This window comes from Tachypleus tridentatus, chromosome 1, assembly GCF_004210375.1.
Source record: "Tachypleus tridentatus isolate NWPU-2018 chromosome 1, ASM421037v1, whole genome shotgun sequence".
In the NCBI taxonomy this organism is placed as follows: Eukaryota; Metazoa; Arthropoda; class Merostomata; order Xiphosura; family Limulidae; genus Tachypleus; species Tachypleus tridentatus.
In genome coordinates, this window is record NC_134825.1 from 134,750,336 (window position 1) to 134,766,584 (window position 16,249).

Below are 16,249 nucleotides of genomic sequence, written 5' to 3' on the forward strand. Positions count from 1 at the left end.
TTTGTGTACAAGAAGCATGCAAACTTCTCATCCACATTTTTCTACTCCTTGGTTTCTGAAATTATCAAACTCACTTTTATGACATTTTATATTCTGACAGAAATTATAGATAAATGGGTATTGGGATTCAAAAGATGAAACTTAGTTAAAATATGTGGTAAAATTAACATTTTTCAGATTGGAATATTTTCTATTTAAAGCTACGGGTGCAAGTGTAGAAAAGGTACTGTTCATTTGAGGCATTATGAAATTTGTTTTGAAATGATCCTTTACAGTTTTGAAGATTTTTGGAGGATAGTCTGTTAAGTAAATGTCAAGTTAATCATTTTATCAGTCTTGCACCTGTTTTTTAAGAAATGTTGTCTCAATATATGGTACATTTAATAAATATTTTTTTGCATTTGACTGTACTTTTGTGCATTTTACTTTTTACATGGAACTCTGTTTCCACTTTTCAGTGTCCAATTTTATTATAATTTAAAGAAAATTTTTTATATAATATGACACATTTTGGAAAGTTCTGATAATTTCTTAATATTATCTAATGATTTACCCATCTTTCAATTTAGACAACAATACTACCTAATAATCAAATTTCATTTGCGAGTCTTTTTTTTTTTAAGTTAGTCAGTAATGTAAATATGTTTTTAAAGTTTGATTGATTTTTTTTTTTAATTACTAACTTAACAGTATTTCATTAAAGAAAAATGGCATTTGTTTTGAAAGTTAATTGGTACATCATTTCAAAAATTAGAACTCTAAACTGTTGATGACCTTGAGGAAATCAGTAAGTTGTATTGAGAACTGTAATGTATATTATCCTGATATTAAGTAGTTTGAAATTTGCACACAAATGTGTCTTTCGATTCTAAGATAAAATATTTCAAACATATAGATGCAACATTCTTAAAATTGTTACTTGCTTTAATCGTTATGTATTTTTATTTCAGTCTGTTTGCCTGTAGGGTTTCTAAACTTTATTTAAACTACAAACTGATCTTCTGTAGGTTCAGTTCAGCAGTAAGTTTGACAGTTTATAATGCAAAAGATATTGTTCCAATGCATATGGTTTGTGCAGCTCGGATAGCTTTTATGTAGCTTTGTCATTAAATAATAAAACAATTACCAATACTTATTTGGTAATTTAAGTTTACAATTGATTTAATATTTTTAAATCTGCATTTTTGATACTTTGAAGAATTAAAGAAAAAGGAATCGCTAGTTCCTGACTGTTAAAGGAACATTACAAAAATATGGTGAACTCGTTAAAATTATATCACCGTAATGAAAGGAGTTCAAGGCTTGAAGGGTTTTCACCTCTTTCTTTATGGTGGTTTTCTGTGTTCATTCACCAATGTAATAATCTGTTTGATTAATTTAAACTGTGGAAAATGTTAGTAGTTGTTGTATCAGAAACTTAGAAAATAAATTTAGGTTTGATTTTAGAAACAAGTCTTTGGGTCTTACAAAGTCCAGTTAAAACTTTGAATTACATAGACATTTTTAGTGATCATGAGAAACTTGTTCTAAAAAAGAATTTGAACAAAACTTTTCTAAGGCCCTTTAGGTATATATTTTTTTCCTTAAACTTTATCAGATATTTGGCTAATGAGCTGTTTATATATCATCCTCCTTTCAATAAATTATATCTGCAATGTATTAATAATCTTAAATGGAAGGTGAGATTTGGAAAATTTCTTGTTCTTTAGCATGGGTATACCACATGGAGATGATACCACTGACAGTAATATTCAAGTACAGATACAATCTGAATTTTATTTAACTTTCTAAAGGAAGCAGAGAATCCATCTTTTTTCACAATAACATGTTTTTGTATCTTTAATTTTGACAGCTTTTACTATTGGAACAACACAATTAGTGACTGTTACTTCATTATTTCCTTTTAAGTCTTGCTTTAGTACAAAAAAAGATAAAATGTGACTATGGAATGACATTGTCTACTTTCATTTATTCACTGTTTACAGTTTTAGTTTAATACCATTGAAATTGTGTTGCCTTGTTTGCATAATAGAACTTTTGACAATGTGCTACACAAAAGTTTATTTAGTAAAATCATATCATTAGGTGATGAAGAAAGAATAGTTTATTAGTTAGATTGTAGGATGATTAGATGAAAGCAAAAAGTTTTATTTGTGGAATACAGCCATATTGGACTCTTGTTATTAGGTGAGTGCTTCAAAGATTGGTATGTAGGTTTTTGTTTCTTATTTATATTTATGATATTGATAGAAGTATAATGACTGAATTAACTAAATTAGAGGATAGGAATTTTGGACTAGTGAATTTGTTCACGGACATTCAGGAAAATAAGTTTTTCTTCATCCACCAAAGACAAAAATAGCAGATGAAGCTTATAGTTTTGAATTTTAGGTTAAGGAGGAGTAGTATAATCTGAGGATTATTGTGAATGAGAATGAAACAGAAGAGACATGAGAGAGGAAGAGAGAGAGTGATGTGGAATAGAATTCATGGAGACTGTTTAGAATTTCTTACTTGGTAGGGGATATTTTGAAGTTTTTGATATAGCTTTCCTTTTGTTTTTTGTATTGTGGATTAGGTTTTTTTGTTGATGTACCTCTTGGGTATTGTTGGCTGTTTACCTGTACTTTTATACTTGATGGTATGTTAATAAATTAAAGTTTGCTTTTGACTTTTGAAATCTTTGGTATTTTTAATTATATTGAGAGTGTTGAGGTAGTACAGAATAAATAATATTTAAACGAACATAGTTTAAAAATGTACTTGCCATATAACATACAATAGTCTGTACTGAAGAGTTAGGCTTGAAGATGCTTTTTGTTCTGATCATAAAAAGAGATATTAACTTTATTGGTTGATGTGATGTTCAGGATGAATTAAAGCTTATTTTACTTATATGAATCATTAACTTCATATATACTCGGTGACTAACATTACCCACTTTACCGGTCATCCTCAATGAAACATGAGAGATCATTACCTCAAGAGGTAACTGTTTAACTTCATGCACTTCAAGTTACCTTGCTGCTAGCTTTCCAAAGGGAATCTCAAAGTGTACTCACCCAGGTGATTGACATAAAACAATAGACAGCTAGAACAAAATTTACTTCATGATGATCTTTATGAGTGTGTTGTATGGAAACTACAAATACACTTTACACATAAGAAATTTTAAAAATTTATATATTAATACAAGGACATAGAAAACAGTGTATGCTTATATTCTACAATGCAGGTACTTATACAAGGAACAAATTTTGAAAACTTGTATACAAGTACAGGAGATAGAAAATGTATGGTATGCATATATTCCATAATAGAATAAGTGGTCATCATTAGCAGTAGAGGCCAGCAAGGGTAGGTGTGCAAGGACAGCTTTGAATGAACAAATGGTTCATTGTTATCTATATATTATGTTACAGGTAAACATTGTTGAATCTTGACCAATTGCTAGTGAATTCTTTCTCAGTTGGGGTACATTTTGGTGTCTCGTGCTCTGTAAAAGCCTGTCACTATTTTTTGCTATCAGTCAACCACCAGTAACTGGTCACAAACTATGATGGCAAATGTTTTTGAATGTGTGATTGAAGAAATAGTTCTGTTAATGATGTTCCTGCTATATGAGTCTCCCAGGCTTATTTTTCCATTAAAGTAGTATATTAAATGAAAATTCACTTTTGTTTGTATATATTTAGAAATTACACTGATGTAGTCTTTAATCTCATTCTTTTAAGAAATATACAATTTTAAAATGATGAACACACATGTTGTGTTTTTAAAGTTCAAATGTTTTACACCAACATTAATAGACATTTTCATTAACATTAGTTTATGAAATATTTTAGGTATCCTCTCTATTTCTTACTGGATGAGCATGGCATAAGTGAGGTGTTCATAAACAGTAAGGAGGAAAAGCACTCTGTGAACTTAAAGAAAGGAATACTTTCTGCTTTTAATGTTCTGAAAGTTGATATACTTGCAGACACTGAAAGGATTGTGAAGGTATGCCCTGTTTGTTTGTTTTTACAAAATAAGAAGTAAGGATTAGTGCATCTATTAATCTCAAAATACATAGTTTTGTTCTCAAAACTGAGACAAGTCTCTTTATTTTGTTTCTTACAAAAATGAAAGGTAACCCAGAGTTTTTGATGAAGAAATTTGGTCAGTAATACTAAATTAAAGCTATGTAAACAAGTCCTATTTGGTAAGCAGAGAATGTACCTGGTATGTATATAATGTAAACAATTTGCAACCTTAGAATATTGTATAATAAGGTAGTTGTAAATATTTTCAGATTGAGTTTTGTTAAATATTAATTAATAATTCTTGATCAAGCTTTTTGTATTGGAGGTTATCTAGAGTGACAAGTTAATGGACTAAATTTTATTATACTCCACTGTGGACTGTGGAGAAATATGACTTGAGCTTACTTTTGGATCTATTTCATAAGGAGGTTTGAAGAACTTTTTTTTTTTTTTTTTTTATTAACAAATGCAGCTTCAAGTCCTCTGAAAGAGTTCCTGTTAAGATAAACCAAATGATTCAGAGTGCAGGTGTTAGTTAAGGTTGACCAATATGTGTTTTTATAATTTTGTTTCTATAGTTTGCAAATATATTTATTTGTATTTTCAAAAGTGACTTCAAATTATATGTAAATTTTGTTTTCTCTGTATTATTGACTAGCTTACTTAATATTGGGGGGTTAAATATCATCTGAGATTAATTAAACCTCACTAATGCTGGAATTCGTATGTTATTGTAAATCACACAAGAAACTAAGAAAGGAAATGCTCCATTCCTGTCTCTATGCTATTAAAGTTTTATGTGGTAACACTGAAAGCAGTTTATTTCCAGAACCGTCAAGATCTTTATGGAACATGTAGTTGGAAAATTATCCCAACTGTTGGGTATAATGGAGAGCATGTAAGGATAGTAAAGAATATGTTTGACTGTAGTTTTGAAAGTTCATCAGATCTTCAGAAAATTGCTTTATGGACTTCCATCTTGAATAAACTGGTAAATATCTTCATGACTAGTTTTATATTTAAAAAATGCTATGTAAAAAGTATTCTGATGATGTGCTTCATCTTTTACCATAAAGCAAGAAATGCATGTCTTTGTTTCATGTTATGTAATATCTTTAGTTTGTAGTAGTAGAGTTTAAATTATATGAAAACTTGTGAACTGTAAGAAATGTGCACTAAAGGAAGCAACAGTTTTTTCACCTCATTAACATATTTTTCTTTTACAAGTCTTCTCTTCCAACTGTTCTTAAGATACATGTTGTCTGATATATTTCCACTAAGACGGTTTGATTCTTTGACAGTGTCACTATGCCTCAAGAAATTAAGATATCAAAAAGCTTTTATCACAACTATTAGATGTGGTTTATGAATTGCTGCCTTTGAAATAACAGTAACTGTACAACAAATTACTGATTTTAAAATATTGATCAATAGGTTTTATTGAAATTGTTAGTATTTATAACTTTAGGTAAAGTGAAGCTAAGTGTAACATTCTGTAAAAACAATTATGAGGTAAAGTTAACATGAACAAACACACCATAATTATGAAAAGTAGATTCATGATAATCACAAAAAAACATCATAAACCTGACTAATCTGTTAAAATAATGTGAAAAGTCAGTGTTTGTGACTTGAAACTTTCCATTTAATAATTATGTTCACATAAGAATCTGTTTAAACCAATACATTTGAAATCTCAAGGAGAGTTTACATCTCGTCATAAATGTGGGATAAAGTGAGGTGGTAGGAAGCTGGATACAGGAAACTGGAAGTTTGTTGAACTACAAAGAGGTTGATTATGAAACTGCAGAAGACTGCTTCCTATATATAAAGGCTTGAATGTAAAAGGTGGATGTTGACATTAATGAAACAGGTGTAAAGATTAAAAATAGCCAAGACTGTACCAAAGATATCCAGTTCAAAGTTGGCATGAGTTGTATAAAAAAAAAAGTGATAATTAGGGTCTGAATTGATTAATTAATTAATTCTTAAAGATTCTACGTGATCAGTACCTGAATTGTTAAGGGTTAACTGGAGATTACAAAGTTTCTTCCTACTTTTATTTATTTTTCTAAAAAAGACTGTAGCTTGGGATGTGGGTGGGTTGAAAGCTACATACCTATTGTTGTACCAATCTGACACTACATTGAGTGATTATTTAGGCCTTAAATCTCATGGTACATGGGTTATTAGAAGAACATAAGGAAATGAACAGAATCTCATTGACAAAAGGGTTGTATAATGTTGGACTAAACACTGATCCTTGGGTGACAGAGGTTTTAAACATGAAGGGCCTAGAGGTCACATTGCTGATCTTAATTTTACCTGTTCTGTCAGTTACAAAGCTCATATCCAGCATACAGTGGAAGTAGTTACTTGATTATCTATTAAATTATAGTGAAATCTGTTGTGCCATACTGAATGAAAGGCTTTGGACACCTAGAAAGGTATCTATGATTGTATGCTTTCTTTTGAAACTGCAAAAGATGGGTTTGGTAAATCTCATAATGTGGTCAGTCTACATTTTCTACTTGAACTTGTGTTTTCCTAATAATATTGTTGGTTTATAGGTAAGTGTTTAATCAGTTCATAATTAATTTCTCCAACTTACCAAGGGTGATTATCAAGTTAATGGTCTAATTGACAGGATTAATTCAGTTATTTTTCTTGGGGTTTACCTTAATTGTATCTGATTTCCAAAGAGATGGTAACAATAAATAGTAAATTGTAATTAAATTACGTTTTATTTGAAAAGGTTTTTCAGGATTAAACTATTAATTTTATACTCTCCAGGGGCTTTGCACTTTATTCTTCCTGAGGTTAATTTGGATCTCTGCAAAAGTTATAGGGTGGGTATACAAACTGAGATCCAGAAACCCCAAAGTTTGGCTTAAAAAAAAAAAAAAAAAAAAGCTTACATTGTTAAAATTACGTATGAAACAAATTGAGATTTGGGGTTATAAAGGTGCTTTCAAAAATACTGGGCAAAAAGTTGAAACAGTTTATTATTGATAGTGGCACTGTTGTTGTTATATTGAATTTTATTTATGGTGTTGTTTCATTTGTTGTTCGTGATCATTTTAAGTTTTTGCCAGTGTGTATTAATTGCTATGGCAACAGATTTTCAATTTGGCAGGAAACACTTGTGTGGAACAATTATGGAATGTTCACGCCAATAGACCACTAACAGCATTTTCACATTCACATTTTCTTTATTGTTAAAGAGTCAGTAATAGTTTTCATATTCACATTCTCTTTTTGACATACCTTAGAGAATATTGTTCTACCATTTTTGTCATTTATTTCTCTTCCATTCAGCCCTGTAAGTACTTTGTTGTTGGTTTTTTTCCTTTTCATGGTCATGATCCCATTCTGTTTTGGATCATCAATGTTTTGATCTCTTCATTTAAGAAAATATTTAACATTGGGTAGTTTTTGGGTGACTTTTATGTTCTGTTTTCTACAATTTTGAATCTCTTTTGACAACACTGATTTGTTAGAAATAAACTGTTATTTGTAAGTACAAAGTTTTTTTGTTGCAACAACAGTGTGGTGACATTTACTAAATCTAGATCTTAAAAATATATTTATTTATTTTGATTAGGAAAGAATGTTAACTTATTTTGTCATTACTGAAGGCATTTTAGAGCTATTTTGCTAATTTGAGGATTTTGTTTATTACAAATGTAAATTTGTATATGACTAACAGCTGTTTCAGAATATGAAAAACTGATTACTATAAAGTTAGTAGTAATGTAAGTATCCATCTCTTCATCAGAAGTGTTTGACATTTTATTGATAAGTGTGTTAGCTAGATGATAATGAGAACAAGCATAAATTACATTGACATTGATTCAGAGATTTTCCTTTATTTGGATCAGGAAAGGACACTACTTGAAAGGAGAAAAAATGACTTGCTCTTTTTAGAAATTAAAAGATCATATATGAAATAAAAATCGCTTAAGTAGTGTGAATGAAATGGATTGAAATTTCTTCTCGCAATAAAATAAATTAGGATATGTTGTTACCTTTTAGTTTCATTTCAATTTATGTAACATCTATATTTTAATTCGGTGAGTTTTCTGCTGTCTTCCACTATAGAGTACATTTTACAATTACCCCTGAAACTGCTTGCAAGTCCATAAAATTTCATGTTTTGGGGGTTGGCTGCTCCCTTTAAAAAAAAAAAAAAAATTTAAGTGCGAGTATAATAATGAAAGTTGAGATTCAATTCAAACACCAAGCTTTCGATAGACAAAGTGGGGAAGGTAGTGATGTAAGGAGTTTTTTTCTCCATGTAAAGTCAAGATGGCTTATTCTGCTATGTGATCATTAACTGATCAAGTGATGATACATTTACTGCCATTCCTATATTGTTTGGTTTTTTTTTTTCAAGCTCAGTAGCTAGCCTTACATAGTTTATTTCTTTAGTGGTAACTTTCTTTCCTTATAGTAATATACATGTGTGTCTATATATATAGGTTGGTTTTACTTTTTGTGCAGAAAGAGATTATTTTACTTGCATATCTCTATCTTCCTGTTATTCAGGATATTTTCAAGGAATCTGTAAGTTCAAGTATTGAATGCAGTTATGAAGTATATGTACAAGACTTCAGAGTGAACAAAATAACCTGCTTTCAAGACTTAAATATCCAACTTTCAGTGCTTGAGATGTCTAAAACCAGGATGAGGTGAGAAGAAATTGACACTAATGATATATGAAGTGCCTTAATCTGAAATTTGATACTGAAGGTGAAAACTATTGACAACACATAAGATATTTTATTTACAGTTTCAAACATTTCAGAGTAACTTATTCCATCATCAGTAAAATTTGAAAATTGTGTTACAAAGAAAATTATTGCTAAAATTATAATATAACATAATCATTAGTTATTAAGAAAAGTTGTAAATAAATAATTAAAACAATGTTTATATATATATTTCACAGCAGCCAAGTTAAGTGTGAAAATTTAGAACAATTTTAGATCTGGAGAACTTTATGAATCATTAATAGTAGGGGCAGTCTTTAGCTATGAGCAGACTGTCTTTAATGTAGAGTTCAAGGTCTGAAGATCCTGTTGGGATTATATAGAAATCATTAATTAGATATTGTGACCTGTGGTTTCAGAATGTGCACAAATGGTGAGTGGCTGGGTTTAAGTAATGGAAGGTTCATTGTATTAGATAATCCTAAATGTTCACAGACTCTAGTTTTTAAGCAGTGTTTCATTTTGCCAATGTATGTAACCATATAGTCACTACACATATATTTTGTATACACTCCATGAATGTAGAAGTTCAGTTACAAAGAACAAATTATTCAACTATTTAAACCCAGCCACTTGCCTATTCAGACACATTGAAACCACTGGTCACAATATCTCATTTAACAATTTCTCTATTGTCACCACAGGATCTTCAGACCTCTAACTCTACATTAAAGAAAGTCTACTCGTAGCTAAAGACTGCACCAACTATTAGTGATTCATAAAGCTCTCTAGATCTAAAATTGTTCTAAATTTTTACATTTAACTCAGCTGCTATGTAACTTGTAAATAGATAGTTAAAATAATGTTTATATATAACTTTTCTTAACTAATGATTATGTTGTTATATTATAATTTGAGCAATAATCTTCTTTGTAACATGATTTTCAGACTTTGTTGATGATGGAATAAGTTACTCCAGAATGCTGTAACTTGTGAATAACATCTTTTTAAATTTTTTTCAACAGTCTTTTTCTTTGTAATGAAAATACACTTTCCTATCAGGAACCTTACGTGACAGTATAATAATAATAATAATAATACTAATAATAATGTTTCTGTCCAGGCCCAGCATAGCCAGGTGGTTAAGGCACTTGACTAATAATCCAAGAGTTGTGGGTTTGAATCCCTGTTGCACCAAACATGCCTACCTTTTCAGCCATGGGGGCATTATAATGTGACAGCAATCCCACTATTCATTGGTAAAAGAGTAGCCCAAGAGTTGGCTGTGGGTGGTGATGACTAACTGCTTTCCCTCTAGTCTTACACTACTATATTAGGGATGGCTAGCACAGATAGCCATCGAGTAGCTTTGCATGAAATCTTTTAGAAAAGCTATAAACTGAATTTATCTTGCTCTCAAAACAATTGGATAAAACATGTCTTGATTGTCTATCTGCCAATAAGGTGCCTTAGATAAGTATTCTTTACTTGAAAACTTAATTTTTAGATCATTGATATTTAGTTATATCACTCAGATTTTATTAATTTTTAAATAGTGTTTGATTTAATGATGTAAACTGATAGACATTTCTTGATTTATAAAATTATGGAAATATTCATGAAATGTACTATTACAAGAGAGATTTATTCCATACAGAGCTAAAGGTGGTATAAAATCCTAATTTAGGTATAAAGGCATGCAATAAATTCAACTGTGTATTCATGTATTAGCAAACATTGGTACAGTAAAATAAAATCTATACTCATTTAGTGAAAATTTACAAATATGATATTGTTGAGAGGATAAAACATGTACATTTAATAATTTTTCTAATTTCAACATTTTATGCTCAAATTCTTCATCGGTTATTGTGTTAAATTCATTAAACTAGAAGAAAATGAAATCCATATACAATTGGCAACTGCTATACATTAAGTAGTTAGATACTTGTTATTACAAACAGTCTCTCTGCTTATATCTGATAAGTTACCTGAAATATTTGGTGACATTTTTGCCTTATTAATAGATATCTAAAAATATCTTATTTCTAAGAGACCATCAGGACTATAAACGTAATACTGTGATATTTGTATATGACTATTATTTTCTGTTTTTGTCCTTATTAGATTTTTTTTCAGATCTGTACTAATAATAATTCATAAAAACTGATTTATGATTTTACTTGTAGTTATCATTTTTCTGTGGTGACTGAAACACAGCTCCTTGGACATTAAGTAAAATTATTTGGAATGATTGTTATGTTAAATGTAACTTAAATGTGGATTTCTTCATTGTACAATGAAGAGTTAAATAGTGCTTGGAATGTAAAGGTTTTATTGACCTAAAATTTTCCATTGCTTTGAAAATTTCCTTATTTGGTGTAACCACAGCAGTAGAGTAAGGAAATCTTCAAAATAATGGGATGCAATTTTGTGGGAAGACACTGTACTTTGTTATGGATTGTCTTCTTGACATGTACACAAGATAATGTTTAGTCTTAGTTGATTATACCTTGCCATGTATGCAATTGTTAACCCTATCAAGACAAGTCTTCCATTGAGCATAGGTCAAAGGCCATGTTATTGCATTTGTAGACTCGCATTCAAAATTTTATTGAACTTCTATTTTATGAAATGTGTCTTAAGTATGGTATCAAAATATAGCTTATACCTTGAATGTTAGTATTATACATTAGGATTTTTTGTCAATATATTCTTTTCAATTGAGAAATTAACTAAATATTCCTTTTTTGTGTGCTATATGTTGAATGCAGCATTGGTTGAAGTTAGATGTTTATGATGTTCTAATACAAAGTTTGTAGTTTCTTCAAATTAGATACTCAAATTACTGATATTAACAAACTATAATATAAGATAGTAATCACCAGCTTTTCTGGTTTATAATATATACTGATTGAATCAACCAAGGTGGCTCCCCTCACCTCTTCCATTTTTGAAAATGTTTACTTGTGTACATCTACTTTACTCAATGTTACATCAAAAGCTCAGAATTTCCCCTGTGAAGTATGTGTGAAAACTATTTCTGTTCATGAAAGATTTCAAGTGATAAGGGATGATATTAGTCAAGCCCAAAAAATCGTAGTTTAGACTGAAATACAGCATAGTACTAAACTTTAAGTTACAGTGGAATTATATAATGTTTATATAGTAACTTGACTTTTCATTACTTCAAAATGTATACATAAAACCTAAAAACAAATTATTTTGCATTCCCCACTTGCAGAATTTGATGCATCTTAATAACTCTCTGCAAGCAGTAAACAAGTACAAAGTTTGTTGCTACAAAAGATGATTATTTTCTATACTTCACTATTTAATGTTCTATTTTTACTGAAATTTAAGAAATTTGTTTATAGTAATGTATATACATACATTATTTTTTATTTCAGTTATAATGTATAATGTTACAAGATTTAAGCTGTTTAGACTAAGCATTTATGTGTTTCTGTTATAATCTGTAGTTATTCTAGAATGAAAAGAAGCATCCTTTATATCTCTTTCCTAATTTTTAGGGTGGTTACCAGGTCTGTCAAATGGATCAAACCAGTATAGACACTAATGAAAATAATGGATAAAACAAGTTTTTGTCTACAAAAACATTTGATAATTATCTGGAGGTTATAAAGATTTTGCATGTGGAAGTTAAATTTCTTTTGATTCCTAAAAGTACTTTTAATTTTAAAATCAGAATTATTTTGCATGTTGTATAGTCAACATTTGACAAGAAAAATATTCATTTGAAAAACATTACTTAGAAAATTTGAAACTTTATAAAATCTTTTAATGTTTTTGCGTTTGTTACAGTTAATCTTCACAAAATTTGCATATCATCAGTAAACATTACAAGACTTTCGTACACAACATGAGTTGAGTCCTGGGACCAAATATGTAGTGAGAGTTAACATGTGGTTCTTGTTCTTAACTTTTTAATTTGATATAAGTGATAGATAATACTTAGTCTTTGTCAGTTAGTTCTTGCATGTTACACATCTTTATTGAGATTTGGTTCTAATTTATATTCCTTAACATGTTACTCATTTGAGTTGATGTTTTGCCATAGCTCATTGTTTCTCTACGTATATCCATAGAAGATAATTTTTAGATGCAGTTAATTCCCTCTTACCAAGTTTTACTTGCAATATCATGTTTTTGGTCTTGGTTTATTGATCCTTTTTATATATACACAAATGTTGATATTTAGAAGTAGTTGTTTTTTCTTACCATGTATACTTAGATATTGTTTATTTCTAGTTTACTACTTCATCACAAATAATAAACAGTATGTTCTTCAGTCATGGTTCCTTAATCTTTATACTACTTATAATGTGATGTTCATCATAACTCATTACTCTTCAGCATTTGCACTTGGTATGTACTGTTTAGGTATAGCTAATTATTCCATAATATGAACACAAGGTGGATGAATGTTTGACCTAGTTTCTTTTTAGCATGCATTCTTAGATGTTTATGTTTAATTCTCATTCATTACCCTTTAACACATATACATAGGAGATGATATTTTGATATTAATTGGTCTTAGTTTGCAACACTTTGTATAGACATTATTCATTACTCTTCAGTTTGCCTTCTTAATTATTAGTGTTTATCATTGTTTTTACTGCATAGTTTGTACCCATGGATAGTTTTATTTAGTTCTCATGTATTACTCCTTGACAAGTCAAATGTAATGAATACTATTTTGTTATAATCCATTACTTTTCAGCATTCACATGCAGTGAATAATGTTTTGTCCTCCTTGTTTATTGTTCTTTGACATGCCTCCATTATTTATTTAAAAAAAAAATTTGTTACTTTTTTTACCTACCATCAGCAGATAGGACTGGCTTGGATACAATCATATGCTCCACACAATTTAACCCATTGCCAATGTTTAAATGAGGCTACTAACTCCAACCATCTCCCTTAGCTGATACTATATAACTCTCTCACCACAGGCTCAGTGAGTTTGATGGACCACGGACCTCTTTGTATTCATTTAATGTCTTTACAGATTTAATAATTTTAACTTTCAATATAGTTTGTATGTCTTCACTAAATGTGCTATTCATTCAGTTAACATTACAAGTCTTTCTTGTCCAAGAAATTCATTTTTTAACTGAAGAAGTTGTAACAAACTAAAATAAGGGTTTGTCCATGAATATATTGAATATTTGTTTTGAATAGTCCATATGCAAAGTAATTTTCACGTTAGTATTAAAGACACTTTTTGTTATCTCAAAAATCTCAAATTTTCTTTGTGTAATCCTTAAAACCTCTTATACGTTTTGGACTTCTGATTCAGTTTTGAGTTAAGATAGAGAAAATAACAGATGAAATATAAAGTATTAATGCAAAAAAAAGGTCAATGTATACTGTTATGAGCTCAAACTTACTTAGGATAAACTAATGTAGTTTCATGCTACAATTTAAATATATTCTGGATAGAAAAAAAGGTAATTTAGATTTATTCCAACCTTCTCTTAGGTGCTTACAAAGCCAGTCGAAATCTATTTATAATTGCATTTTATTGTTGTATTGCCCTTTGTAACAATGTCAAACTACTATCCATACATGTGCAGCTCACATTACTGTATGAAATTGTATCATATATGTGCTGTTTGTGTGCATGTCTTGCACCTCGCTAGTACAGAGGTAAGTCTACGTATTTACAAGCTAAAATCAGGGGTTTGATTCCCCCTCAGTGGGCTCGGCAGATAGCTCGATGTGGCTTTGCTATAAGAAAGACACACACACATGCCTCATGGAATTTCTTTTGTTATTATTTATTTTACCTACTCTGATTTTAACCCACCTAAAAAGATATTTTTACATTTTAGTTACTTTCACAATAATAAATAAAAAATTAAACATAAGAAAATGAGAAATATTTTGCCCAATTTTCTTTTTCTTTATTGCTGTTGATTGTAGATTATACCAAAGCCTACATATTTTATACTAATGGTAGTAGTGCTTTAAATAATGTACCAGAAAACATAGACTTACAACATGCAAAAATAATACAATTTCTTCTTACTCCCAAAATTTTTCTGTCTTTCTGACTATTTGATGAGAACCATTACAAGTTCATCCAATTTAGTCATTAACCTTCCTATGGGAACAAACCTTGTACTTTCTGTGAAAATCATGCTTATTTGTTCAGAACACAATGGTATACAATACATCACTCAATAGATGAAAATATTGATTTCCTGTTGGTTATAGCCCATGTCTTTTGAGTGTGTTCATACCTTCTATGTTGTGGTAGTGTTATACTTTGTTGTTGGCTGTCTTTTCGACAAGACTGCATCCTACCCATTGGCCTTCTGTTCTACTTTCTCATTATTACTCCTCCTTTTGTTGTTTTGTCATCAATGCTTTGCTAACTTCTTCTGTTTTGTATTTTATACCTTATTCCAGTTTGGGACACCAATAATTGATGCATTTGCTGCTTATTGGAACATTCAACTGCAGGCATTTTGGTTCCCACTCCCCAGGAACAGATGAGATTGGGTAATAGACAAATCAGTGGAAAGGCATACAGGTACAGAGTTCTAACTATGTTTCAGTTAACTCCCCATCATGTGCTGTTAGCAGCACCAGACTGGCATGATCACCTATGTTTTTTACCTCTTCAGTATCTTCAAGAGTGCCCCTTCCCCATCACTTCTCATGGCACTGAGGTTTAGCTTCTAAAGTTGCCATGTATATGTGCAAAAATGGCTCGTTTGGGTTGAGAAAATATTTTACATAGAAGAGCGAATAACGTTTCAACCTTCTTTGGTCATCGTCAGGTTCACAAAGAAAAAGGTAACTGACCGGAAGCTGACCACGTGTTTGGAAGGGATTGTGTAACTGAGTGTCGGGATGTAGAGGGCGGTGTTAGATGTTTGAATGTTGTTTTGTCATCAATGCTTTGCTAACTTCTTCTGTTTTGTACTTTGTACCTTATTTCAGTTTGGGACACCAATAATTGATGTATTTGCTGCTTATTGGAACATTCAACTGCAGGCATTTTGGTTCCCAGTACTCGGGAAAGGTCGAAACGTTGTTCGCTCTTCTATGTAAAATATTTTCTCAACCCAAACGAGCTGTTTTTGCATATATATTTCTGTACAAGTGGGTTTTCTCGACATCACTGAAAGTTGCCATGTGTTTATCTCAGTCTCTGCATAGTTCCACGATGAACATTTATCAAAGAAAATTACACACATATCGACAGTGGTGTCTCCTGAGGAAATTGAACACACTTTGTCCAGATGTGTCAACCATATTCCATTTTCATCTGCAGTCACCTTACATAAGAAAGCTTTTTTTGACTATATTTAGATAATCAATGAGATGGAAATGATTTGACTCCACATTGCTGTCTGGGCATCTCAAGTTATTCTAAGAGGTCTTTTCAGTTACCTAACTGGGATATTAAGGTGGTATTGCATATTTGAACCCTTAGCCTCTATTTATTTTTTTGTTGCTGCTGCTAGCCTGTGGATT

At 30.4% G+C, this 16,249-nt stretch overlaps 1 protein-coding gene across 5 annotated transcripts in view; it reads left to right on the forward strand.

Annotated features, from left to right (window-relative positions):
- Positions 1-16,249, forward strand: part of LOC143224833 (uncharacterized) — a 146,749-nt gene that overhangs the window by 18,633 nt on the left and 111,867 nt on the right. For all 5 annotated transcript variants that reach the window (XM_076453191.1, XM_076453205.1, XM_076453214.1 and 2 more), the window contains exons 4-6: positions 3,846-4,002; positions 4,855-5,016; positions 8,574-8,716. In XM_076453191.1, coding sequence (XP_076309306.1) covers positions 3,846-4,002; positions 4,855-5,016; positions 8,574-8,716 — 462 coding nt within the window. The remainder of the gene's footprint in view (positions 1-3,845; positions 4,003-4,854; positions 5,017-8,573; positions 8,717-16,249) is intronic.